Source organism: Chiloscyllium punctatum, chromosome 1 (assembly GCF_047496795.1).
Source record: "Chiloscyllium punctatum isolate Juve2018m chromosome 1, sChiPun1.3, whole genome shotgun sequence".
Classification (NCBI taxonomy): domain Eukaryota; kingdom Metazoa; phylum Chordata; class Chondrichthyes; order Orectolobiformes; family Hemiscylliidae; genus Chiloscyllium; species Chiloscyllium punctatum.
In genome coordinates this window covers 137,047,137-137,075,107 of record NC_092739.1, presented here as the reverse complement: position 1 = coordinate 137,075,107, position 27,971 = coordinate 137,047,137, and the positions used below count along the sequence as shown (strand labels likewise).

Sequence of the window (27,971 nt, the reverse complement as noted above, 5' to 3'; positions counted from 1 at the left end):
CATTTTTTGGAAGTTGGTCTTATTCATTTCTCCAGAATTCTGAAGTGTTTTGAGTAGGGCTGTGATTCGGTTCTCTAGTTGTAGGGTCTGGTCTTTCGCCACTTGTTTATAAGTATTGGAATCTGCAAGTAGTACGTTCGCCTTCTCAATGTAGTCTCTTTGATTTAAACTGACTGTCCAGGGTCCTTTGTATTTAATTTAACAATCATCATTCGAAATAGAAATCAGCAATATTTTCTGCTTTTGAACATTTTGCATTGATTGCTGCAGAAGGTGTATAACTATAAATTTTTCAGTTATATATATTCAGTTATTTCAGCTAATAATGCCCTCTCAGCTGTTATAGTCTGCTAATACTAAGTGTTTGAATTCTCATGCCCCAGTGAACAAGTTAATTTCAGCAGTCATGGCCTTCAGGGGAGTGGGAAAAAAATGTTGTTTGGGGGAGATTTCTTTTTTAAACCTATGAATTTAGCAGTTTTCAATGAGCAATAAAAATTGTAGCTGGTTTACCTCACTCAAATAACACTATCTCTTTTCTAGGTTTTTGGACCATGGTTCCTGTATTCTCATCTTGCTTGAACTCAAAATGAGAATAATCCTGAGCAATACCTCAAGGTTTGCTGTACGATTCATTCTGCCGGGTAGGTTCCTGCTCATTTCAGGTAACTGGCGTAAGTTCTGGAGTTTGAGCTCTTGTACTTTTATCATTATTTTTAGTTCTGTGTTAGACTACAGGAAAATTATTTATCTTGGCCATATATATAATGTACAATAATGCTGAGAGGTGGGTGTCATTAGTTTTACAAGCATTTATTGCCCATTCCTAATTGATCAAAGGGCTGTTGAGAGTAATCCACATTATTGTGGATCTGGTCACACATCAACCAGCCCAGTCAAGACAGCAGTTTCCTTCCCTAAGGGACATTAGTGAATCAGATGAGTTTTTCTGACAATTTACAATGGTTTTGTAATTCCAGATGTTTGTTGAATTCAAATTCTACCATCTGGTATGACAAGTCCCCAGAATATTATCTGGACCTCTGGATTAATAGTCTAGCGGTAATCAGTATTTGCTGATGCCAACAACTGTGGGCCAGTTCACATAGAGTCATAGAGATATACAGCATGGAAACAGACCCTTCGGTCCAACCCGTCCATGCCGACCAGATATCCCAACCCAATCTAGCCCCACCAGCCAGCACCTGGCCCATATCCCTCCAAACCCTTCCTATTCATATACCCATCCAAATGCCTCTTAAATGTTGCAATTGTACCAGCCTCCACCACATCCTCTGGTAGCTCATTCCATACACGTACCAACCTCTGTGTGAAAAAGTTGCCCCTTAGGTCTCTTTTATATCTTTCTCCTCTCACCCTAAACCTATGCCCTCTAGTTCTGGACTGCCCGACCCCAGGGAAAAGACTTTGTCTATTTATTCTATCCATGCCCCTCATAATTTTGTAAGCCTCGAGAAGATCACTCCTCAGCCTCCGACGCTCCAGGGAAAACAGCCCCAGTCTAGAACATAGAACATAGAAGATTACAGCGCAGTACAGGTCCTTCGGCCCTCGATGTTGCACCGACCGAAGCCTACCTAACCTACACTAGCCCAATAACCTCCATATGCTTGTCCAATGCCCGCTTAAATGACCATAAAGAGGGAGAGTCCACCACTGCTACTGGCAGGGCATTCCATGAACTCACAACCCGCTGAGTAAAAAATCTACCCCTAACATCTGTCCTACACCTACCACCCCTTAATTGAAAGCTGTGTCCCCTAGTAACAGCTGACTTCATTAGCGGAAAAAGGTTCTCACTGTCAACCCTATCTAAACCCCTAATCATCTTGTACACCTCTATCAAATCTCCCCTAAACCTTCTTTTCTCCAATGAGAAAAGCCCCAAGTGCCTCAGCCTTTCCTCATACGATCTTCCTACCATGCCAGGGAACATCCTGGTAAACCACCTCTGCACTCGTTCCAATGCCTCCACATCCTTCCTATAGTATGGCGACCAAAACTGCACACAATACTCCAGATGAGGCCGCACCAGAGTCTTATACAACTGCAACATGACCTCAGGACTCCGGAACTCAATTCCTCTACCAATAAAGCCCAGTACACCATATGCCTTCTTCACAGCACTATATATCTGGGTGGCAACTTTCAAAGATCTGTGTACATGGACACCAAAATCCCTCTGCTCATCCACACTACCAAGTAGTCTACCATTAGCCCAGTAATCCATCATCTTGTTACTCCTACCAAAGTGAATGACTTCACAATTAGCTACATTGAATTCCATTTGCCACCTTACTGCCCAGCTCTGCAACTTATCTATATCCCGCTGTAACCTGCCACATCCTTTTTCGCTGTCCACAACTCCACCGACTTTCATGTCATTGGCCCATCTGGTCCAGATCCTGTTGTAATCTGAGGTAACCCTCTTCACTGTCCACTACACCTCCAATTTTGGTGTCATCTGCACACTTACTAACTGTACCTCTTATGCTCACATCCAAATCATTTATGTAAATGACAAAAAGTAGAGGACCCAGCACCGATCCTTGTGGTACTCCACTGGTCACAGGCCTCCAGTCTAAAAAACTCCCCTCTACCACCACCTAATCAGTCCTTGCCTTTCCAAATACATGTACATCCTGTCCCTCGGGATTCCCTCCAACAACTTGCCCACCACCAACGTCAGGCTCACTGGTCTATAGTTCCCTGGCTTGTCTTTACCATCCTTCTTAAACAGTGACACCGCGTTAGCCAACCTCCAGTCTTCCGACACCTCACCTGTGACTATCGATGATACAAATATCTCAGCAAGAGGCCCAGCAATCGCTTCCCACAGAGTTCTCAGGTGCACCTGATCAGGTTCTGGGGTTTTATCCATCTTTAACCATTTCAAGACATCCAGCACTTCTTCCTCTGTAATCTGGACATTTTGCAAGGTGTCGCCATCTATTTCCCTACAGTCTATATCTTCCATATCCTTTTCCACAGTAAATACTGATGCAAAATATTCATTTAGTATCTTCCCCATTTTCTGTGGCTCCACACAAAGGCCGCCTTGCTGATCTTCGAGGGGCCCTATTCTCTCCCTAGTAACCCTTTTGTCCTCAATATATTTGTAAAAACCCTTTGGATTCTCCTTAATTCTATTTGCCAAAGCAAACACTGCCATCATAACACAGACTGTGTGCAATTTTGAACTGGTCTTTAGTGGTGGGGAGAGGATGAGTGGGGCAGTGAAACCCTGGACTCAGAAGGAAAGAGAACCCAGAAAGGCAGCACAGTGGCTTAGTGGTTAGAACTGCTACCTCACAGTGTCAGAGACCTGGGTTCGATTCCACTCTCTGGTGACTGTCTTTGTGGATTTTGCACATTTTCCCTGTTTCTCTGTGTGGGTTTCTGCTGGGTGCTCCAGTTTCCTCCCACAGTCCAAAGATGCGCAGGTTAAGTGCATTGTCCGTAGTGTCCAGGGATGTGCAGGCTCCGTGGGTTAGCCATGGTAAATGCAGAGTTAGGGTAGAGGTGATGCTTTTCACAGGGTCAGAAGATGTGGTGGATCGAAAAGCCTATTTCCACATTGAAGGCATTCCATGATTCTAGAAGCCAGAGGGATAAGCATATTAATTGTGAAGTAGAGTGACAGGGAGAGCCCAGGACCCGGGAAGAAGGGCGCAGAAACTGAGAAGCCCTCTTGCCTTTGTTTCCCTTCGATGCTCCCCGCCACCACGGCTCTCTTCCATCATACCTCTGCTCTGCTGGATTTCCCCAGCCCTGATCCCGAAGTCTTCCCCTTGATTTTCAACAACCGATCTTTTATACTGAATACCTCTCTATCAAAAGCAGGGATTTAATAGTTGAACGGTTGAAAATATTGTGTATCTCCACTTGGTTGATCTCTCCTCCTCTTCTATATTTGAACTATTATTACACCCAGAATAGATATATTTTGTCACCAACACGAGGCTAAATTGAGACCGGCACTTCAACTTTAAGCATTTCTTTAATTTGCTTTTTATCTGGAAAAAACACATAGCATAATTTCAGCATCCCTTTCTCCAACCACCACCACCACCACCAAAACAGGGAACAGTTCTAAATCGTGTGCAAGGAATCGCTACAGTGTGGAAGCAGGCCATTTGGCCCATCGAATCCACACTAGTCCTCTGAAGATAATCCCATCTATAACCACCACATCCCTGTACCACTGCATTTCCCATTGCAAGTCCACCTAGCTTGCATATCCCTGGACACTATGGGCAATTTAGCATGGCCAATCCACCTGATTTGTACATCTTTGGACTGAGGACGAAACCGAATGAAGTGAGCAAAACTGTACACCTGAGAATATATGATAGGTTCACATTTTTAAACACTTATGAGCAGGTTAGCAAGAACCTCCATTATATAAAACTGAAACTGCAAGTCTCCTACAGGAAACAAAATGAGAAAAATTGATTTAACACTGCCAGACACTGTATATCACACAAGAGGAAACTGTGGAAAATAGAATCTGCTGAAATTGCTACAGGTCTAACAGTATCTATGGAGAGAGAAATAGTATTAATATGTCAAACCTGTGATTTATTTTCATCAGATCAGTTCTGATGACATGGTGTCATAGAGAGTACAGCACAGAAACAGACCCTTTGATCCAACTCATCCATGTCAACCTGATATCCTGAATTAATCTAGTCCCATTTGCCAGCACTTGGCCCATATCGCTTTTAAACTTTCCTATTCTTATACCCAGCAGATGCCTTTTAAATGTTGTAATTGTGCCAGCCTTCACCACTTCCTCTGACAGATCATTCCATACATGCGTATAAAAGTTGCCCCTTTCCCTCTCACCCTCAACCTATTCCCTCTAGTTCTGGGCTCCCCCACCCTGGGGAAAAGACCTTGTCTATTTACCCTATTCATGCCCCTCACCCCTCAGCCTCTGATGCTCCAGGGAAAACAGCCCTGACCTATTCAGCTCTCCCTATACCGCAATCCTCCAAACGTCCTTGCAAATCTTGTCTGAACCCTTTCATGATTCACAACATCCTTCCTATAGAAGGGAGACCAGAATTGCCTGCAATATTCCAAACGTGTATAGAGATATACAGCACGGAAACAGACCTTTTGCTCCAACTTGTCCATGCCGACCAAACTAAATCTAGATCAGTTAATCTAGTCCAATTTGCCAGCTTTTAGCCCATATCCCTCTAAATCTTCTCATTAATATATCCGTCCAGATGCCTTTTAAATGCTGTAATTGTATTTGCAAATGTTTTCTGAACCCTTTCACATTTCACAACCTCCTTCCTGTAGTAGGGAGATCAGTATTCCAGTAGTGTTCTGTACAGCCGAAACATGACACCTCGATCCTATACTCAGTGCACTGCTCAATAAAGGCAAGCATGCCAAATGTCACCTTCACTATCCTATATATCTGTGACTCCACCTTCAAGGGTCTATGAACCTGCACTCCAAGGTCTTTGTTCAGCAACACTCTCCAGGACCTTACCATTAAGTGTATAAGTCCTACCCTAATTTTCCTTTCCAAAATGCAACATTTCACTTTTATCTAAATTAAACTTCTGCTACTCATTGGCCCTGTAGCGCTTTATGATATATTCTTTCAGTTTCGCCCTTTAAAGGGACTGCCCAACCTGGTGAGGGCTTTTAGCATTTTGATTTTATTTAAGATTTTTGTCATCAACTTTTATGAAAGGATTTCTTTCCTGTGTGGTTTCTTAAGCAAGATGATGGATTTTCTCTATTGTCAGGTTAAATAATGTTAAAGTAAAGTTACCATAACCCTACCAAACCGTACAGTTGCTCTCTCATTAGAGGGTCACCATGCCTCAGGTGAGGGAAAAGGTTGAGAAAAAGAGGTTGAGAAAGGTAACCTCAACCAATATGGGAATTGAATTGCACTGCTGGAATCTCTCTTCACTGCAAACTGGCTGTCCAGCCAACTGAGCTAATCTCTGTCAGAGTTGAATGTACAATAACATGCACAAGTGAAAACAAATTTATCTAATGAAGAATTTTCTTTACCTGATCTATGAATTCTTTGTTCTCTATAGGTTTCCCTGGTTTCTTTAAATCTTAATCCTGTGCCAGTCTGTGCCCTATGGTATTTGATAGAGAGTACTTGAGCTAAGTGACATGAAGATGGAAGCAGCAGAGAAGGCAGACTTCTCATCCCAGGATGGTATTGAGGAAGCTGATGCTTCAACGAAAGGTATTGAGACAAAGGTTAGTGACACCAATAAAGAAGATGATGGGTCACTTCAGAAAGAGACCTCATCTGCCAAATTGAGAAAAGCCAATCATAACTGTCCACCAAAACTAAGTGGACTGTCTACTGAACCTTGTTTGTTGATGGAACTTGGGCAAGACTCTTCTGAATCCCAGCTTCCATCTGCAGATGGTGATAAACAAACAACTGGCGGAACCTGTGATAGCGACTCTTCAAATCAATGCATGGTTTCTCCTTCATCCAGTGGTCATTTGGCAGACTCTGACACACTTTCATCTGTCGAGGAGAATGAGGCACCTCAGGCAAATGTGGCTGTGGACGAAGATCCTTCGGCTGGATCTGGTCCCGCGATCGGCAGAAAGTCACGGCGATCCAGGTCTGAGAGTGAAACGTCAACCATGGCTCCTAAGAAGAATCGCTCATCAAATGACAAACAAAATGGCCGTGTGTCAAAGATTAGAACCCAGAAACAAAAGGAACGGATACGATTACTACGGCAGAAACGTGAAGCGGCAGCCAGGAAAAAGTACACGTTGCTGCAGGACAGCAGTACAAGTGATAGTGACTTGACGTGTGACTCCAGCACAAGTTCATCAGAGGATGAGGTCTCAGGAAATGGCAAGAGGACGATTAGTGCAGAGATTCCAGGTATTTAAGAAACTTCTTTGCAACAGTGATTTAAAAATTCATGAAAGATTGAAGTTAACTTCTTCTTGTTTTTAGGTGGTTGCTTTCAAAATAAAATAAAAATTTGTAATCTATATATTGTTTTATGATGGTTTTTATTAATATTGTTGGTTATAACAGCCTAGCCACACAGGGGTTTTGGTTTTCTGTTCTACAAATAGAGCATAAAATCTGGAATGGAAGAAAAACTGATTTAAACTACTTGTTGGAGAGATCATGTTTATTTCATGGTTTCCCATGACACCGCTGTTACATTTTCATCTCCTTTAACATAGAGTTCCTTTTCCTGCACCCCTCCTGCTTTGGGGAATAATATCAAGTGTTGCTATGTGCCTCAGCCTCCAAGAACATTTGATAAAGTGACAGCTTTTTGACTTTTCTTAATTGAAGTATGCATGAAATGGGGCCATTGTTAAAAACAGACTTTGACTTTATAAGTGGGCATTTAAATTCCATTGATTACATTTATAGTAGTACCATTCTGATGCTTTTTACTTACTTAGAAGAAAGACTATTTTATTCAATGCTATAACATGGTGGCGTTTCAGTTGGATGCAAGATGTGTAAAATATTTTAGAGAATGGAAGAGTAAGGGTTTTAATGATTTTACAAATTGCAGTGAGCTAGAAGTTTACTAATAATCCCACTGACAAAGTGATTCATTTTCTTTGGGAACTCTACTTGCTGAGTACAATTGCTCTTTAGCTTAGTTAAATTGGTAAAAGTATAACCTACATAATTTTAAGCAATTGCAACACAAGTAGGGATAAATCTTGGATCACAATCAGGTAAGTTAGTACATTCGTATAAGTTTATATCTACAAGTGACTTTAGACTGTGGAGAAGAAGAAACTAATTGTGTCCCCTGCAGGAATATCTGGGTCACAACATACAGTATAGTAGCAAATTGTTAGTGTTAGTTTTAGCCATGGCATTTTGTTACTGAGAAAAGCCAACACTATAAACTTGATGGCATAGATTTGTTAACACCAAATGACATTGGGGCACAAGATCAGTTTCATGATCTGCTCTGATTCTTCTGATTAGATTACATTACAGTGTGGAAACAGGCCCTTCGGCCCAACAAGTCCACACCGACCCGCCAAAGCGCAACCCGCCCATACCCCTACATGCACCCCTTACCTAACACTACGGGCAATTTAGCATGGCCAATTCACCTGACCTGCGCATCTTTGGACTGTGGGAGGAAACCGGAGCACCCGGAGGAAACCCATGCAGACACTGGGAGAACGTGCAAACTCCACACAGTCAGTCGCCTGAGGTGGGAATTGAACCCAGGTCTCTGGCGCTGTGAGACAGCAGTGCAACAATGATGCGTGGCAGTACAGAGCAGAAAATGACCAGTGAAATGGTCAGCACGGTGGCTCAGTGGTTAGCATTGCTGCCTCACAGCACCAGGGTCCCAGGTTCAATTCCCACCTCGAGCAACTGTCTGTGTGGAGTTTGCACATTCTCCCCACGTCTGCGTGGGTTTCCTCCGGGTACTCCAATTTCCTCCCACAGCCCAAAGATGTGCAGGTCAGGTGACTTGGCCTTGCTAAATTGTCCATAGTGTTAGGTGCATTAGTCAGGGGAATGGGTATGGGTGGGTTACTCTTTGGAGGGTCGATTGGGCCGAAGGGCCTCTTTCCGTACTGGAGGGAATCTAATCTAAATCTGGATGAGTGGCCTGAATGAGATATGTTTATTGCTAAGATATGTGCTGTTGCATAGTGTGGCATTAACTTAGATTCTGGTTCTGTCCTGTGTTCTTGAAAAGAATACATATATTTTTCAAAGTATTTTTAATTTTACTGGTGGTTTTGGTTTTAAATATAATGTGTGCATTATGCCACTATACTAGTTTGATGAGCAGAACAGATGGATTGAATTTGAATATAAGTATAAATCCATTTGGTTACTATGTCATGCAGACCACAATCTGTGTTGAGTTATTTTTTTGTCAGTTTGGCCAGGAGGGATATTGCTATAAAAATCTTCACCTCTGGGTGAGAGAAAGAAAAGTTGTTGTTGAGCTCCTTTGATTCTAAAGGGTCATTTTGGAATTGTGCATGTCTGTATATCAAGCATATAAAAGATAAAGGTGTGATCACACCAGGCTGTCTTTGGTATAGAGGAAGTCATTCAGCTTATTGGATCGGTGCCAGAAGTTGTGCCTACCTCCATTGTCAACTTCTAGCACAAGTAATGCTAACTTTTTGAGTTATTCCAACAAGATGGTGATCCCTTTCAAAGAAGAGTTCAGGGGAATTAAAAAGGTAAAAGAACTATTCATTTAGTATTCATGTAAAAATCCCATAGAAAGCTCTCGCTGAGACATTGTTTTTGTTATTGTGAGCAGCATTGAATGATGGAGAGCATTAAGTTGGGTCCAGAGATGTTTTGTCTCCGTGCTCCAAGTTTACATCAACATAGACATGACACAGAAACGTTGTGTCTGATTGGGAGGGCAGTCAAGAGTGAGTAGTTCTTTAAATTTTGTTTTACTATATAAAAGATAGAATGAAGGGAATGGAGAATTTTTCAGGGTGTTCTGAAGCCTGCTTCCTTTTCATATACGGGATTATTGCTTTTATATCTAACTATACCCAAGTTTTCAACATGCATTAATAATATTCGTCTATCTTGAATAATTTCTCCACTGAATCACTGGTGTTTCCTTCAGTTAGTTTTTTTTAAAAACTGGCTTTAGTCTGGCTTTATCATCGTTATCTTTCTGGTCTTTGCAGTGTTTGATCAACCTGGTTACAAGTGATCATGAGAAGTATGAATTGATTATGCTTTTGTACGTTTTGTATCAGTGTACCTCTGGCAACTTGATCTCAGACAGGTGAAATGAGGAAATCCTAATAGGTGAAGCAGCTTTTATAATGCCATTTGTATTCATAAAATATTAACTCGGATGCCTGTCAAAGAGAGAGGCAATACAATTTGTTTTTCATACGGAAGAGAAATGTACAGTAGCAAACATATAAAGGATAAAGCTGAGATGTTCATACTGAGCCATTTTTGATACAGAGGAGGTCATTCAGCTCATTGGGTCGATGCCAAAAGTTATGCCTCCCTTCATTGTCTGTCAACTTCTAACAAAGTAATGCTAACTTCTTGAGTTATCCTAACAAGGTGGTGATACCTTTCAAAGAGGAGTTGGGATAACAGAAAGGTAAAAGAAATATTCATTGTGTTATGAAGATGTGGATGTACTGTTACTTTAAGAAAGTTAAAAGCTAGCAAAACTACCTGACAGCACCAATTGTTCTCAGCAAGATACAGTCAGTGTAGCATGTGGTCCAGCAGTTTGTGAAGCTGGTTGCCTGGAGACAAAAACAGATTTGAATTAGACCAATCAGTTTAAATTATACCCCAAAAAATACCAAATTGCAATCAAGTTTGAATTTAGTGTATTGAGCATTTTAAAAGCCAGTGACACAATCTGATGCTTTGGGGTCAAAGACCGGGAAAAATTGAACAGTTGGGAAGAGGCCTGCCACAAGACCAACAGATGTAGCCTGCTAGTCAGAAGAGTCTGAGAAGTACCTGTCTAGACAAGGAGTTTGCACAGAGAAAAGCATTGACACCAACCTGGAGAAAAAAACTGCAAAGAGAAGATTTGACAACTGGCTGGTTTTGAAATTTGAATTTTTCAGTAAATCTTAATCGGGGGTTTTTTATCAGACTAGTATTATAGAAGGGAAAGTAAAAGATAGATTAGAAGAACGAGTTGTAAATAGTTGTTAGTTTATTATTCTGTTATATTTTAAGAAATAAAGTTGTTAATTTTTACTTTAAATTGTTCATGGCACCTCAGATTTTCACCAATTACTGCACGGGATAAATCTTTGTGTTGCTGGATTAAATTAACCAGGAGAGTTTACCAGTGTCGTAACAATTGAATATTGTATAAAAATCTCATGAAAAGATCTCGCTGAGACATTGTTTTTGTTGTCATGAGTAGCATTGAATGGTGGAGACCATAGAGTTCGGTCCAGAAATGTTTTGTCAAACCAATTGTAGGTGAAAGGTAATAAAGAGAAATTTGATGATGTGATTCATTTCTGCAGAAAGAACGATGAGATGCAATGTAAACTATGTGGTACAGTTTTAAAGTGGAGCAAGCTAAAGAATCCTCCAGTATTATGTACACGAGTCTTTGATAGGGCAAGTGAGAAGAGTTTTGAGAAAACTTATTGGATCTTTGGCTTTATAAAGTAGAACTCTCATATCCGTAGATTTGCTTCCGCAGTTTCAGTTATCCGAGGTTTACTGCAGCCCAAAAAATATTACATGGAATATTCCAGAAATAATTCCAGGGGGCTGCTTGGGAAGTAAGTTTCCCATTTACATGATAGAGTTTGCTAGTATCCGTGGTTTTGGGTATCCACAGTAGGTCTTGGAACATATTACCTGCGGAACCGAGGGGACACCTGCATAGGCATAGAATATGAACATAAGGTTTCTAGTAGAGAGCACAGCACATATTTAGCAGAATGTTACTGGGCATGCGCTGTCAGAGAAGGTGGTAGAGGCTATTAAAAGAGAATTAGATAAATACTTGCAGGGCTAAGGGTGGGAAGAGGAGTGGAGTGGGATTAATTGGAAAGCTCTTCTAAAGTGGTAGCAAAGGTTCAAAGGGCCAAATGGCTTCCAGTGTCATGATTCTCTAAAGTGATACCCAAAAGATGAGTATAGTGTTAGAGTGCATCCTATTAATAATGAGCAGGCCACACTGAAACAAAAACTTCACTTACAACAGTTGATCTGTTGGTGTTGGAACCGATGAGTATATGAATAGGAAGGGTTTGGAGGGATATGGGGCGGGTGCTGGCAGATGGGACTAGATTGGGTTGGGATATCTGGTCGGCATGGACTGGTTGGACCGAAGGGTCTGTTTCCATGCTGTACGTCTCTATGACTCTATGACATCTAAGTTTCCACTAAGATTTTATAAAGCCAGATGAACATTAGATGGACAGCTAGTTTATGATATTTATCTGATGTAATAACTATTTAGAATTAATATGAAAGTCCCATTGAGAGATGACCATCAATTTGGCAGTATTCCTTCTAGCTACTATACTGTTCACTTAACCTTCAGAATAGGATTCTACAAGTAGGACCTCTTATTCTTCTCTGGCCTTCTGGTCACAATTTGTTGATATTCTACTCCCATTTATCTGAAGTAAGCTCCATCTGCCTTTCCTCAGCCCACTGGCCCAGTTGATTAAGATCCCATTGTATTCTTAAATAACCTCCTTCACTATCCACTATACCACCAATTTTACATAGAACAATACTGCGCAATACAGGCCCTTCAGCCCTCGATGTTGCGTCACCCTGTCATACTAATCTGAAGCCCCTCCCACCTACACTATTCCATGTGCCTGCTCAATGATGACGTAAGTGCACTTAAACTTGGCAAATCTACTACTGTTGCAGGCAAAGCATTCCATACCCTTACTACTCTGAGTAAAGAAACTACCTCTGACATCTGTCTTATACCTATCTCCCCTCACTTTAAAGTTGTGTCTCCCTGTGCTTGCTGTCACCATACTTGGAAAAAGGCTCTCCCTGTCCACCCTATCTAACCCTCTGATTATCTTGTATGTCTCTATTAAGTCACCTCTCAACCTTCTTCTCTCTAATGAGAGCAGCCTCAAGGCCCTCAGCCTTTCCTCGTAAGACGTTCCTTCCATACCAGGCAACATCCTAGTAAATCTCCTCTGCACCCTGTCCAAAGCTTCCACATCCTTATAATGCAGTGACCAGAACTGTACACAATACTCCAAGTGTGGCTGTACCAGAGCTTTGTACAGCTGCAGCATAACCTCCTGTTCCGGAGCTCAATCCCTCTGTTAATAAAGGCCAAAACACTGTATGCCTTCTTAACAACCATGTCAATCTGGGTGGCAACTTTAAGGGATCTGTGTACATGGACACCAAGATATCTCTGCTCATCTGCACTCCCAAGAATCTTACCATTAGCCCACTACTTTGCATTCCAATTACTCCGTCCAAAGTGTATCACCTCACACTTGTCCACATTAAACTTCATTTGCCACCTCTCAGCCCAGCTCTGCATCCTATCTATGCCTCTTTGCAACCTACTACATCCTTCGTCACCATCCACAACTCCACCGACCTTAGTGTCGTCCATAAATTTACTAACCCACCCTTCTAAGCCCTCATCCAGGTCATTTATGAAAATGACAAACAGCAATGGACCCAACACCGACCCTTGTGGTATGTCATTAGTAACTGGACACCAAGATGATCATGTTCTATCAACTACAGCCTTCTGTTTTCTTTCAGTAAACCAATTACTGATCCAAACTGCTATGTCTCCCACAATCCCATTTCTCCGCATTTTGTATATTAGCCTACTGTGGGGAACCTTATCGACTGCCTTGCTGAAATCCATACAAACCACATCCATCTGTTTACTCTCATCTACCTGTTTGGTGACTTTGTCAAAAACTCAATAAGATTCGTTAGGCACGACCTACTCTTCACAAAACCATGCTGACTGTCCCAGATTATTCTTTTCTAGATAGTTATAAATCTCTTATAATCTTTTCCAACACTTTACCAACAACTGAAGTGAGACTCACTGGTCTGTCATTACCAGGGTTGTCTCTACTGAACAAGGGAATCACATTTGCTATCCTCCAGTCCTCAGGCACTATTCCTGTAGACAATGATGATTTGAAGATCAATGCCAAAGGCTCGGCAATCTCTTCCCTTGCTTCCCAGTGGATCCGAGGATAGATCCCATCCGACCCAGGGGACTTGTCTATTTTCGCACTTTGCAGTATTTCTAATACCTCTTCCTTGTGAACCTCAATTTCTTCTAGTCTAGATGCAAGTATCTCTGTATCTTCCTCGCCAATATTTTCATTTTCTATAGTGAACACTGTCGAAAAATATTTATTTAGTTCTTCTCCTATCTCCTCTGACTCCACACACAAATTCCCACTATTATCCTTGGTTGGCCCTAATTTAACTCTCGTCATTCTTTTATTCCTGATATACCTATGGAAAGCCTTAGGGTTATCCTTGATCCTATCCACCAACAACTTCTCATGTCTCCTCCTGGCTCTTCTGAACTCTCTTTTTAGGTCTTTCCTGACTTCCTTGTAACCCTCAAGCGCCCTGAGTTTTCACATTTTGTCCTAACATAAGCCTCCTTCTTCTTCTTGACCAGAGATTCCACTTCCTTTGTAAATCACGGCTCATGCGTTCTTTATCTCCCTCCCTGCCTGACAGGTCCATACTTATCTAGGACACACCGGAGCTTTTCCTTGAATAAGCTTCACATTTTTAATTTGCTCATCCGTGCAGTTTCCTTCCCCATTCTACGCTTCCTAAATCTTTCCTAATTGCATCGTAATTTCCCTTCCTCCAGCTGTAACTCTTGCTCGGTGGAGTACACCTATCCTTTTCCATCACTAAAGTAAACCTGACAGAATTGCGATCGCTGTCTCCAAAGTGCTCAGCTACTTCCAAATCTAACACCTGGCCAGGCTCGTTACCCAGTACTAAATCTAAAGTGGCTTCGCCCCTTGTAGGCCTGTCTACATACTGTGTCAGGAAGCCCTCCTGCACACACTGGACAAAAACTGGCCCATCTATAATACTTGTGCTATAGTGATCCCAGTTATTATTTGGATAGTTGAAGTCCCCCATGACAACTACCCTGCCCCTCTCACTCACTGTCATCTGCAAACTTACTAGTCATGCCTACGATATTCTCAACCAAGTCATTTACAGAACAACCTTGATTATCCAAACGAGATGAGTAGGGAGCGTTTATCAGTTTCCGTTGAACTCAGTGTCGTGATAGAAAGACATAAGCACCACCTCCCTAATATGTTTACTTTCTCTGTCATTTTATTCATGAGCAGCCCAGTAAAGTGACTGGAATAAAGCACTTACTTTTGCAAAGGACTGTGTAACTAATCCTTACATAAAAAATATCCGGTCGCTGTTGCTTGAGGTGCTTGTGTTTCTTTGTTTTTGCCATTGTTTTCCCATGTTCTTCAGTACAGGGCAATCCAAATTCACTTTAAATCATTGTAAACAAAAGACGTGATCGTTGCACCAGTGTCTGTAACATCTCTTTGATGTAATGTTTTTATGGGACCTTGATATCTTGTTCGGATAATCTGAAATTCGAATAATTGATATTTGGATAACCGCTCCTTGCAGCACACAACTAGTCACGGGTCTCCAGTCTGAATAACAACCTTCTACTATCATCCTTTGTCGCCTGCCATCGAGCTAATTTTGTATCCAATTGGCTAGCTTCCCTGGACCCCAAATGATCTAACTTTGCTAACTTGCTTACCTTGCAGAACTTTGTCAATGTGGACTTTAGCAAGACCTTTGATAATGTCGACTGCTCTGCCTTCATCTATCATCATGGTCACCTGTTTAAAAAACTTAATCAGGTTTGAGAGATATGATTTCTCATGCATAAAGCCATGCAGACTGTCCCTAAGCAGTCCTTGTCTTTGCAAATGCATGTAGATCCTGTCTTTCAGGATCCCCTCGCAAAAACGTACTCAGCATTGATGTCAGGTTAACCAGTCTGTAGTTACCCTAGATTTTCTTTGCGACCTTTCTTAAATAATGGCACAACATTAGCCACCCTCCAGTCTCCGAGCACCTTAACGGTGGCTGTCAGTTATGCAAATGTTTTTGATAAGGGCACTGCAATTTCTTTCCTAGCTTCCCATGATGCCTTGGAATGTACTTGATCAGATCCTGGGGATTTAACTACTTTTTTTGCATTTTAAGATCTCTAGCATGCCTTTTTCTGTAGTTTGGATTCTTTTCTGAGTTCCCTAGCTTCCATGTCTTTTACCACAGTAAATACATTTGTTTATGATCCTGCCCATCTCCAGTGTTCCACACATCAATGGCCTGGTTGATCCTTTAGGGGCCCTGTTCTCTCCTTAGTTATACTCTTTTGCCCTTAATATACTTGCAGAATATTGTTGGATTCTCCTTAACTTTATCTGCCTAAGCTACCTCATGTCCCCATTTTACCTTCCTGATTTCTCTCTCAAGTGTGCTCCCACACCCCATATAGTCTTCAAGAGATTCATATACCTCCTTTTTCTTGTCCAGAGCCTCAATATCTGTAGTTATTCACTGTTCCCTAGTCCTGCCAGCCATGCCGTTTGCACTAACAGGAACATGTTGTCACCTGAACACTCATAATCTTGCTTTTGAAAGCCTTCCATTTGCCAGATATCCCTTTACCTACGAACAGCCTCTCTTTTCCCCCAACCCCCACCCACCCCCCTAAATCAACCTTTGGAAGTTCCTGTCTGATACCATCAAAATTGGCCTTGCCCCGATTTAAAACTTCAACTTGTGGTCCAGACCTATCGTTCTCCATAACTAGTTTAAAACTAATAGAATTATAGTCTCTGGTCTCAAAGTGCTCTCCTTCTAACACCCCACTCACTTGCCTTGTCTTATTTGCCATGCGGAGGTCATATTTTGTCCCTTCTCTAGTAGGGCCATCTACGTATTGATTGAAAAAGTTTTCTTGAACACACTGACCAAATTCCTCCCCATTCAAGCCCTTAATACTGTGCCAGTCTCAATCTGTATGGGCAAATTGTTATAAGTACAGCTACAGTTGACACTAGAGTGCTTAATTGGAAGTTACTTCATTTAATATTTCTAAATCAAAGAAAAAGCTAGAGATAGGTTATCACAAGAGTTAGTCTGATGTGAAGTGATTATCTTATTCTAAATTGAGATTTATTTCACTTGGAGAATTGAATGAGAGTCATTTACTAATAGAGTTTATACTTGTGTCTTTCACTTTTGAAAAATAAAGATAGCAGAAAACAGCTGAAAATCACAGCACCATCTAAAATAAATTGATAATGGATGTTGCTCAACTATTGAGTCATACCTAGTATATGCCAGAAGTCTTGCATGGAGTGTATACTTGCCCATGTAAGATATTATTCTCGTAATGTTGTAGTTTTCCCATCATGATTAATCTTCCCTACTTTTATTTATCTTTAACTGAAGCTGTCAGATATTCCTTTCAATTGAGGTGATATTTGTGTACAATTACTCTGAGATACCACTAAAGTAAGTCGTATTTTGATGCTCTACTTTGCGGTATACCTATGTTGCAAATTCTGTAAGCAGGCTTGCTGCTGTCCACCCATTAATGTTGTGCTCCCAGCTAGCTGTCCACCTCTTCTACCAACCTCAAATTACTGCCTTTATTTATTTTTATTATGTGAACATTGTGCAGATGTACATTTTTGTATAAAGATGATCCCAGCAAGTGAGTACATTCATAATATATTTTTTATATTAGGTTATTTTGTAAATTGCTGCCTTGTTTAGCCTTGATTATTCCCTAGGTCATAATTTGGTGGTGTAAATTTTTGGGCATTTTGATTTGCTTCAGCTTGGTTTCTTCTCTAAAGTTTCTTCTCTGAGATTTGGGACTTAGCTTTCAGAATGTCCATATAAAGTTTATTGCATTAGAGATGAGGTTGCAACCCATGTCCTTTCCATCAATTATGATTTCCAAAACCCAATTGTAGCCTGTATCTGCAGTGAAACTTTCTTGTTAAAGCCTACATCAGTGTAATTTGTCACCCCTTTGTCGGATCTCCATTCTATACCCTCTTCAAAAATTAACACATCCAAAATCCTATTATATGTAGCCTGTATTGCATCAAATCCTCTTTGTGTGAAATATCACATTTTGTGACATTCTCGTGGCCCTTCAAAGCCACAAATTAAAAACTAATTATCTTTTATACTTCCATGGCTTTATCTGTTTTCTTGTTTTGACTTTTCCCACACAGATGATGGTGGTACTTTTGGCAGGCTGGTCCTACTGTCTGCAGTTTATTCCTGATGTCTCTCTGCTTCTGCAGCTCTTTCTCTTTCATCAATAATTTCCTTGGGAACTAATAACAAGGTTTTAGCCACCAATTGATTTTCCTTCAGAGTTTTTCTCTCATCATTCGGGGCATTTTTTTCTAGTTAAAGGCATGAAAATCATTGTGAAACTCGATTTTTTTGTTTGCTTTCAAGTTCTTCTTGAACTCATTAGCCCAGGGAATGTTTGAAGTGAATAGTGTAGATGCATTTCAGGATAGACACGCTAAAGAGAAGCTAGTAGATGGCTACAATGGTAGATGAGAAAACATGGGAGAAGACTTGAGTAATGCATAAACACCTGTATGGACTTGTTGGTCTGATTCGCCTATTTCTGTGCTATATGTCCTTTGTAAACTGAGAATGGGAAAGTTTGATCATTGAGTTCTTTTTTCTCGAGATTCTTACACATTTGATGCAATTGCAAGCATGCCAACTTCTGTGAACAAGCAAAATTTATTAAGCACAGTACAAGACAAGCTTTGGAGAAACCCTGAACACTCCTCGTCATGCTTACAAATCGTATCCAGCAAAGCTCTCTCTGAGCAAAGGAAACAGTCCTTCCTTTATACAAAATCTTTACATCGCAGTTAGTAAAGCCCATAAAGACAACCCCCAGCCATTCCCCACAGTCACATGCCATTCAAGATACAGTGCAATGACTACCTCACCTCCAGGAACAATGTAATGCAAGTCATCTCTTAATGGTCAAATCTGTTGAAAATCATTTTTTTTAGTAACTATAGAAGAGTAGTCAAATTCCAATTGTAATGTTCTTATTACTGAACAGGGGATGAAGTTGTAAATCAGCTCTGAACAGCAAGGGATGGGAATGTAAACCTCCCACATTCCGGCTCTTAAGACTGACACACCACCCTACCCCTGGGACATTTAATTTCTTGCAGGTCAGCAGAGCAAGTTAACTCTTTAATATCATATTCCCTCCTTTTGTCATTCCATGATAACTACCTAGATGGCACTACCACTTTCTTCATAAGAATCTTACTTCCAGTACTTAAGCAAGTTACTGACACACAATATGCAATGTTTATAATAACAAAAATGCAGTAGATAGAATTTGCAGGATCCTCCCACGTGGAAAAAAAGTTCACCAGTAAAGTTCTTAAATCCACAGTCCTTAGTGAACACTCCACCACCTTCAAGTTGAGTGGAAATGAGCCAGTTATCCAAAATCTCCTTCAGTAAAGTCCAAACTGAAAATTTAGTCTGTCCTTGCACACCACTCCATGGAGAAGTCTGAATTTTTCGATAAGGGCAGTTAAATACTTAACAAAACTGACAAGATTTCCATCCTTGTAAAGATGCTTCATATGAGGATACCAGCACATCTGAGTGTGAAGTGCGACGGCTGCAGCAGCAGGTGAAGTGAACGCAGCATTCTTTACTGCTTCTGCTCCTGCTCTGCTGTCAAATGTAACAAAGCCAACTGGCTGTTTTGATGTTAGCTTGATCAGTGAACCTTGAATTATCGAAAGAGAAGGTAAAACCCATGTGGTTTAATATTTGCAAAAAGTATACAGACCTCATTTTCACTTTTGTTAGCTTCTTCACTTCTCGTGGTTATGACTGGGGAGTTAATTGAATCCGTTGGATCAGGTTGTGGAGGGGGTGGGTGGGGGTCTGAAGGTGTGCTTTACCTGTGAATGGAGAAACTCCAGAAATGATGTCAGCTGCTAAAAGTATCTTTGCATTTCCTGTCTCATTCCCTCCATGCCAAGGTGGTTATCAGTATGAAGACAGACACAAATTTAATTACACTAAATTGTGTCTGCCTGTTTCAACATTCTCAGTCATCTCGAAGTATGTTACTCTGTTCACTATTTATGACATTATCAAGTTTTATGTAATCCATAAACTTTTAAATTGTACTGCCTAAACAATTCAGTCAATTATAAACAGCAATCAATGGTCCTAAATCAAACCCTCAGGTACCTCATTCAGATTATTCAAAAACTATTTTCCTTTAGCAAATTGATACTTGGCTAATGTGAAAGCTGTCAGGAAAAGTATTTCAAAAATCTGGAACAGCACGAAACAACAAAATGTTTCCTGTGCCTGAACCATTGAAGAATCAGTCTCCGTTCCAATTTAAATCTCAAATATTCATTGGAAACAAATGCAGAATATATTAAAATATGTCCTCTTAATGAAACTTCCCAAATAAAACAATCGCAATCACAGTGGCAACTTTGGTAGAGATCAACATTTTTGTATTTGCAATATGAAGGGAGCCAATGAAGTCTTAACAATAATTGACAGAACTGAAACAGCTCAGCCTCAAGTTCTAATATTTTCTAAAATCTTAACAAGACATCAAAATTAAAATACACTCTTTTTACGAAAATTCCGCATTAAAAAAATAGCAAAGATATCTTAATACAGTACTCTCATCTGGCTTAGGCATGACCACTGACACAATTGTTTTTTTGAAAAACAGGCATTGTAGAATTTCAATCAAATCAGGGGCTTAAGCTCCTCAACCAATTTGTTTTAAGGTTACATGCTTGATAATTTTAAAAAGAACATAATGTTCTATAATGTAAAAACAAAATCTGTCCTATTACATAGCCCACAAAACACGTTGAATTGAGATCCTGATGCAAATAAGGCAAAACAGTTACTTAAAAGGATTTTCTGAACCAGTATTTTAACAGACCAAAATATTTAAATATCAAACACTTTTAGTATGGCATAACTTATATCGAAACTCCCTTTTTCAACCCAAGTATTGGTACAACCTTAAATTTAGTATTTCTTCTTTTTTTCACATCATCTTAATGAAATTACATTTATAAAAAGAGAAAGCCCTCAGAGTGGACCACATGGCGCCACAATCCATGCCACTCCCTCCCCAGAAGAAAGTATGGCCTAGTCAAGAAACCGAGACTCCTACAACAAAAACCCAGACAAAGCATCCCCAGTAGTTAATGTATTTTACTATCGGGATCCGAGTGGACCGGCTCTACTTTCTCCCCCTTTTTCCAGTACTTCAAAGGGGAGGCATGGGAGATAAAGGTGATAACTTTAACTTTAAGTACCACCAAATTTTGTTTAGATGTTTTTCTTTCAAGTTCCTGCTTTCTAACTTTTTTTTTAATGCTCCGGAGCCCCAAATCCCTTGTCTAATCTCCAAACCCACTTCAGGGTCCTGACCTCTGTGTGGGGGATTTCCCCTCTTTATTGCCCTGCTTTAGACAGGTTGTTGAGACAGACAGCAGTTTTTCTTTTAAACTATGCTCCAGAGTCTCTAACCTCACCACATGAGGACTCCAGTTTCCTTTTTCTATGGGACTATAACCCTCTTTTACCTACGGGACTCAAACCCCAATTAAACCCAGGGGACTTCATCCTCTTTTTAAACCCAGGGGTCTCTGAACCCCAATTAAACCCAGTAACTTGTGATTCTGAAAGTGAACGTGTTAGCATGCAAGTACGTAAGTTACCTCAGAGATTCCGTCACCGAAGAGTCCTAGCAGGCAAGAGGTTGACTGAGTGGTAGGTTTAGGAAAGAAATAAAGGAAAACCTTACCTCGTGGGACCATCTGTCTCACACAACTGGCACTCGAGTGATCACTTATTCAGTCCATCTAGAAACTCCGCGTATGTTAGAATCCCACCGCTGCCACCAGATGTTAAGTTTTTTTTGATGTTTCACACACGAGATGCAGTTTGCACACATACCAATTTCTGTGAACAAGCAAAATTTATTAAGCTCAGAACAATACAAGCTTTGGAGAAATACTGAACACTCCTTGCCATGCTTACACGTCATATCCAAGGAAGCTCTCTCTGAACAAAGGAAACAAAATCTTTACATCACAGTTAGTAATACCCACAAGACAACCCCAGCCAGTTCCCCCACAGTCACATACCATTCAAGATACAATGCACTGACCACCTCCTCTCCAGAAATCATTTCATCCCTTAATGATGAAATCTGTTGAAAATCATTTTTTTTGTAACGATAGAGGAGTAGTCAAATTCCAATCTTAATATTCTTATTTATTGCTGAATAAGGGATGAAAATGTAAATCATCCCTAAATGGCAAGGGATGGGAATGTAAAGCTCCCACATTCCATCTATAAGACAAAGACACACCATCCTATCCCCAGGACATTAAGTTTCTTGCAGGTCAGCAGAGCACATTAACTCTTTAATATCACATGATGGTTCCTGAACTTTCAATTTTATTGGTTTATAAGACATAGGAGCGGAAGTAAGGCCATTCAGCCCATCGAGTCCACTCTGCCATTCAATCATGGCTGATGGGCATTTCAACTCCACTTACCCACATTCTCCCCGTAGGCCTTAGTTCCTTGTGACATCAAGAATTTATCCATTTCTGCCTTGAAGACATTTAGCATCCCAACCTCCACTGCACTCTGTGGCAATGAATTCCACAGGCCCACCACTCTCTGGCTGAAGAAGTGTCTCCGTATTTCTGTTCTGAATTTACCCCCTCTAATTCTAAGGCTGTGTCCACGGGTCCTAGTCTCCTCGCCTAACGGAAACAATTTCCTCGCGTCCACCCTCTCCAAACCATGTATTATCTTGTAAGTTTCTATTCGATCTCCCCTTAATCTTCTAAACTCCAATACGATGGATGGTAAGAGGGTATATGTTTATAGATATACCAAAGTAATGGTAAAATGTCTGAGAATATCTAAGAATTGTTGTCTGAGGTGCATTTCTCCATCATTGGCTTCATGCAAACATTAAATCTTGCTACTTACCTCACCATTCAAATATATTGAATGGCACAAAGTTGGCATACTGAAATTGTGTTTTAGATGCAAAAGATAAGTCTTGTCATTTCAAGTTCAAATCCTCATTCTACCAAGGCTGGTTCCTCCCAAGCAACTAGGAGAAAGTGAGGACTGCAGTTGCTGGAGATCAGAGCTGAAAAATGTGTTGCTGGAAAAGCGCAGCAGGTCAGGCAGCGTCCAAGGAGCAGGAGAATCAAATTACTGCAGATGCTGGAATCTGAAACCAAAAGAGAAAATGCTGGAAAATCTCAGCAGGTCTGGCAGCATTTGTAAGGAGAGAAAAGAGCTGACGTTTTGAGCCTAACTGACCCTTTGTCAAAGCTCGACAACCCTTTGACAAAGGGTCAGTTAGACTCGAAACATCACTCTTTTCTCTCCCTACAGATGCTGCCAGACCTGAGATTTTCCAGCATTTTCTCTTTTGGATACATAATTGGTTTAATGGAGGAGACAGAGACTGGTCGTGGAGGGTTGCTTTTCGGACTGGAGGCCTGTCAGCGGTATTCCACGTGGATTGGTTCTGGGTCGTCTTACATTATATAAATGATTTGGTTGAGAATTTAGAAGGCATGGTTAGTAAGTTGGTGGACGACACCAAATTTGTTGGCATAGTAAACAGTGAAGAAGATTTTCTAAGATTACAAAGGGATCTTGATCAAATGGGTCAATGGGATGAAAAGTGGCAGATGGAGATTAGTCTGAATAAATGTATTGGATTTTGGTACAACAAATAGGGATAGGATTTATACAATAAATGGTAGAGCTTGGGTAGTGTTGTAGAACAGACAGACTTAGGGATTCAGGTGCATAATTCTTTGAAGCTTGCATCACATATAGACAGGATGGTTAAAAAGACATTTAGAACGCTTGCTTTCATTGCTCAGTCCTTTGAGTTCAGAAGTCATGTTGACACTGGGGCCTTTTCTGAAGTACTGTATCCAGTTCTGGTCACCCAGTCATAGGAAGGATATTATTAAGCTAGAGAGGATTCATAAGAGATTTACCAGGACGTTGCTGGGTATGGAAGGTTTGAGTTATAAAGATAGGCTAGATCGGGTTGGACATTTTTCATGAGGAGGTGAAATTGTATAGGTCCATAAAATCATGAGGGTTACAGATGGGGTTAATGGTAGGTGAGGGAGATTTCAAGATTGGAGGCCATATTTTTAAGTTGAGAAGAGAGATTTAAAAAAGATACGAGGGGCAAATTTTTCACAGAGGGTGGTTTGCCTATGTCATAGAGTCATAGAGATGTACAGCATGGAAACAGCCCCTTCGGTCCAACCCGTTTTTGCCGACGAGATATCCCAACCCAATCTAGTCCCACCTGCCAGCACCTGGCCCATATCCCTCCAAACCCTTCTTATTCATATACCCATCCAAATGCCTCTTAAATGTTGCAATTGTACCAGCCTCCACCACATCCTCCAGCAGCTCATTCCATACACGTACCACCCTCTGTGTGAAAAGGTTGCCCCTTAGGTCTCTTTTATTATCTTTCCCCCCTCACCCTAAAGCTATGCCCTCTAGTTCTGGACTGCCCGACCCCAGGGAAAAGACTTTGTCTATTCATCTTATCCATGCCCCTCATAATTTTGTAAACCTCTATAACAACATAGAACATAGAAAAATACAGCGCAGTACAGGCCCTTCGGCCCTCGATGTTGCGCCGACCGAAGCCTACCTAACCTACACTAGCCCAATAACCTCCATATGCTTGTCCAATGCCTGCTTAAATGACCATAAAGAGGGAGAGTCCACCACTGCTACTGGCAGGGCATTCCATGAACTCAACCCACTGAGTAAAAAATCTACCCCTAACATCTGTCCTATACCTACCACCCCTTAATTGAAAGCTGTGTCCCCTAGTAACAGCTGACTTCATTAGCGGAAAAAGGTTCTCACTGTCAACCCTATCTAAACCCCTAATCATCTTGTACACCTCTATCAAATCTCCCCTAAACCTTCTTTTCTCCAATGAGAAAAGCCCCAAGTGCCTCAGCCTTTCCTCATACGATCTTCCTACCATGCCGGCAACATCCTGGTAAACCTCCTCTGCACTCGCTCCAATGCCTCCACATCCTTCCTATAGTATGGCGACCAAAACTGCACACAATACTCCAGATGAGGCTGCACCACTGGAGTACAACTGCAATATGACCTCAAGACTCCGGAATTCAATTCCTCTACCAATAAGGCCCAGTACACCATATGCCTTCTTCACAGCACTATGTATCTGGGTGGCAACTTTCAAAGATCTGTGTACATGGACACCAAGATCCCTCTGCTCATCCACACTACCAAGTAGTCTACCATTAGCCTAGTAATCCATCATCTTGTTACTCCTACCAAAGTGAATGACTTCACACTTAGCTACATTGAATTCCATTTGCCACCTTACTGCCCAGCTCTGCAACTTATCTATATCCCGCTGTAACCTGCCACATCCTTCTTCGCTGTCCACAACTCCACCGACTTTCGTGTCATCCGCAAACTTGCTCACCCAGCCTTCAAGCCCCTCCTCCAGGTCATTTATAAAAATGACAAACAGCAATGGTCCCAAAACAGATCCTTGTGGAACACCGCTAGTAACTGCGCTCCAAGATGAACCTATACCATCAACTACTACCCTCTGTCTCCTTCCAGCCAGCCAATTCCTAATCCAAACCTCTAATGCACCCTCAATGCCATACCTCCGTAGTTTTTGCATTAGCCTGCCATGGGGTACCTTATTGAACGCCTTGCTAAAATCCATATACACCACATCTACTGCTTTACCCTCGTCCACATCCTTGGACACCTTCTCAAAGAATTCAATAAGGTTTGTGAGGCATGGCCTGCCCTTCACAAAACCATGCTGACTATCCTTGATCACATTATTCCTATCCAGATGTTCATAAATCCTATCCCTTACAATTCTCTCTAAGACTTTGCCCACAACAGTAGTGAGACTCACTGGCCTATAGTTACTCGGGCTATCCCTGCTCCCCTTCGTGAACAAGGGGACCACATTCGCTATCCTCCAGTCTTCTGGCACTATTCCCGTAGACAACGACGACATAAAAACCAAGGCCAATGGCTCCGCTATCTCCTCCCTAACTTCCCAGAGGATCCTAGGATAAATGCCATCAGGCCCAGGGGACTTATCTATTTTCATCCTTTCCAGTATTCCCCAAACCTCTTCCCTACGTACCTCAAGGCCATCCATTCTAATGACTTGTGACTCAATATTCGCATCAGCAACAGTGTCCTGTTCCTGAGTGAATACTGACGAAAAGTATTGATTTAGTGTCTCACCGATCTCCTCCGCCTCCACGCACAACTTCCCACTACTATCCTTGACTGGACCGATACCTACCCTTGTCATCCTTTTCTTCCTGACATACCTATAGAAAGCCTTTAGGTTTTCCCTAATCCTACCAACTAAGGACTTTTCATGTCCCCTTCTCGCTGCTCTTAGCTCTCTCTTTAGATCCTTCCTGGCTACCTTATAACTCTCAATCGCCCCAACTGAACCTTCACGCCTCATCTTTACATAGGGCGCCCTCTTCCCTTTCACAAGGGATTCCAATTCCTTGTTAAACCACGGCTCCCTCACAAGACCCTTTACTCCCTGCCTGACTCGTACATACTTATCAAGGACACCCATTAGCTGTTCCTTGAACAATCTCCACATATCATTTGTGTTCTTCCCTTGACGCCTATTTTTCCAATCCACGCATCCTAAGTCATGCCTCACCGCATCATAATTTCTCTGCCCCCAGCTATAACTGTTGCCCTGCAGTGCACACTTATCCCTTTCCATCACTAGAGTAAAAGTCGCCGAGTTGTGGTCACTGCCCCCGAAGTGCTCACCACCTCCAAGTCTAACACCTGGCCTGGTTCATTACCTAGAACCAAATCCAGTATAGCCTCACCTCTTGTTGGCCTGTCTACATATTGTGTCAGGAAACCCTCCTGCACACATTGGACAAACACCGACCCATCTAACGAACTCAAGCTATAGCTTTCCCAGTCACTATCTGGGAAGTTAAAGTCCCCCATAACAACCACCCTGCTACTTTCACTCTTCTCCTGAATCATCCTCGCAATACTTTCCTCTTTTTCTCTCGGACTATTAGGAGGCCTGTAGAAAACTCCTAACAGGGTGACCTCACCTTTCCTATTTCTAACCTCCGCCCAAACTACCTCAGATGGCAAGTCTTCCTCCATCACCCTTTCTACTGCTGTAATACTATCCTTGACAAGCAATGCCACACCTCCCCCTCTTTTACCCCCATCTCTGACCCTACTAAAACATTTAAACCCTGGAACCTGCAACAGCCATTTGTGTTCCTGTTCTACCCACGTCTCTGTAATGGCCACAACATCGAAGTCCCAGGTACCAACCCATGCTGCAAGCTCACCTACCTTATTTCTTATATTTCTGGCATTGAAGTATACACACTTCAAGCCAACTTCCTGTTTACAGGCACCCTCCTTTGAGATCGATGCCATGTTCCTAACCTCCCTACACTCAAGGTCCTGTACCCTAAAGCTACACTTCAGGTTCCCATGCCCCTGCCGAGTTAGTTTAAACCCTCCCAAAGAGTACCAGCAAACCTCCCCCCAAGGATACTGGTGCCCCTCAGGTTCAGGTGTAGACCATCCTGTTTATAGAGGTCCCACCTTCCCCAGAAAGGTCACCCCTCAGCCTCCAACGCTGCAGGGAAAACAGCCCCAGCATGTTCAGCCTCAGATGCTCCAACCCTGGCAACATCCTTGTAAATCTCTTCTGAACCCTTTCAAGTTTCACGACATCTTTCCAATAGGAAGGAGACCAGAATTGCATGCAATATTCCAACAGTGGCCTAACATGTCCTGTACAGCCGCAACATGACCTCCCAACTCCTGTACTCAATACTGTGACCAATAAAGGAAAGCATACCAAACACCGCCTTCACTATCCTATCTACCTGTGACGCCACTTTCAAGTAGCTATGAACCTGCACTCCAAGTTCTCTTTGTTCAGCAACACTCTCTAGGGCCTTACCTCTAAATGTATAAGTCCTGTTAAGATTTGTTTTCCCAAAATGCAGCACCTCGCATTTATCTGAATTAAACTCCATCTCCCACTTCTCAGCCCATTGACCCATCTGGTCCAGATCCTGAGGTAACCCTCTTCGCTGTCCACTGTACCTCCGATTTTAGTGTCATCTGCAAACTTACTAACTTTACCTCTTATGCTCGCATCCAAATCATTTATGTAAATGACAAAAAGTAGAGGACCCAGCACCGA

At 41.7% G+C, this 27,971-nt stretch overlaps 1 protein-coding gene across 4 annotated transcripts in view; it reads left to right on the top strand.

Annotated features, from left to right (window-relative positions):
* ark2n (arkadia (rnf111) N-terminal like PKA signaling regulator 2n) overlaps positions 1 to 27,971 on the top strand; it is a 125,553-nt gene that overhangs the window by 36,051 nt on the left and 61,531 nt on the right. For 3 of the 4 annotated variants that reach the window (XM_072575080.1, XM_072575088.1, XM_072575103.1), the window contains exons 2-3: positions 544 to 644; positions 6,096 to 6,919. In XM_072575080.1, coding sequence (XP_072431181.1) covers positions 6,178 to 6,919 — 742 coding nt within the window. In that variant the 5' untranslated portion in view covers positions 544 to 644; positions 6,096 to 6,177. Of the gene's footprint in view, positions 1 to 543; positions 666 to 6,095; positions 6,920 to 27,971 lie in introns of all 4 variants that reach the window. The other variant, XM_072575097.1, reaches the window with a different exon arrangement.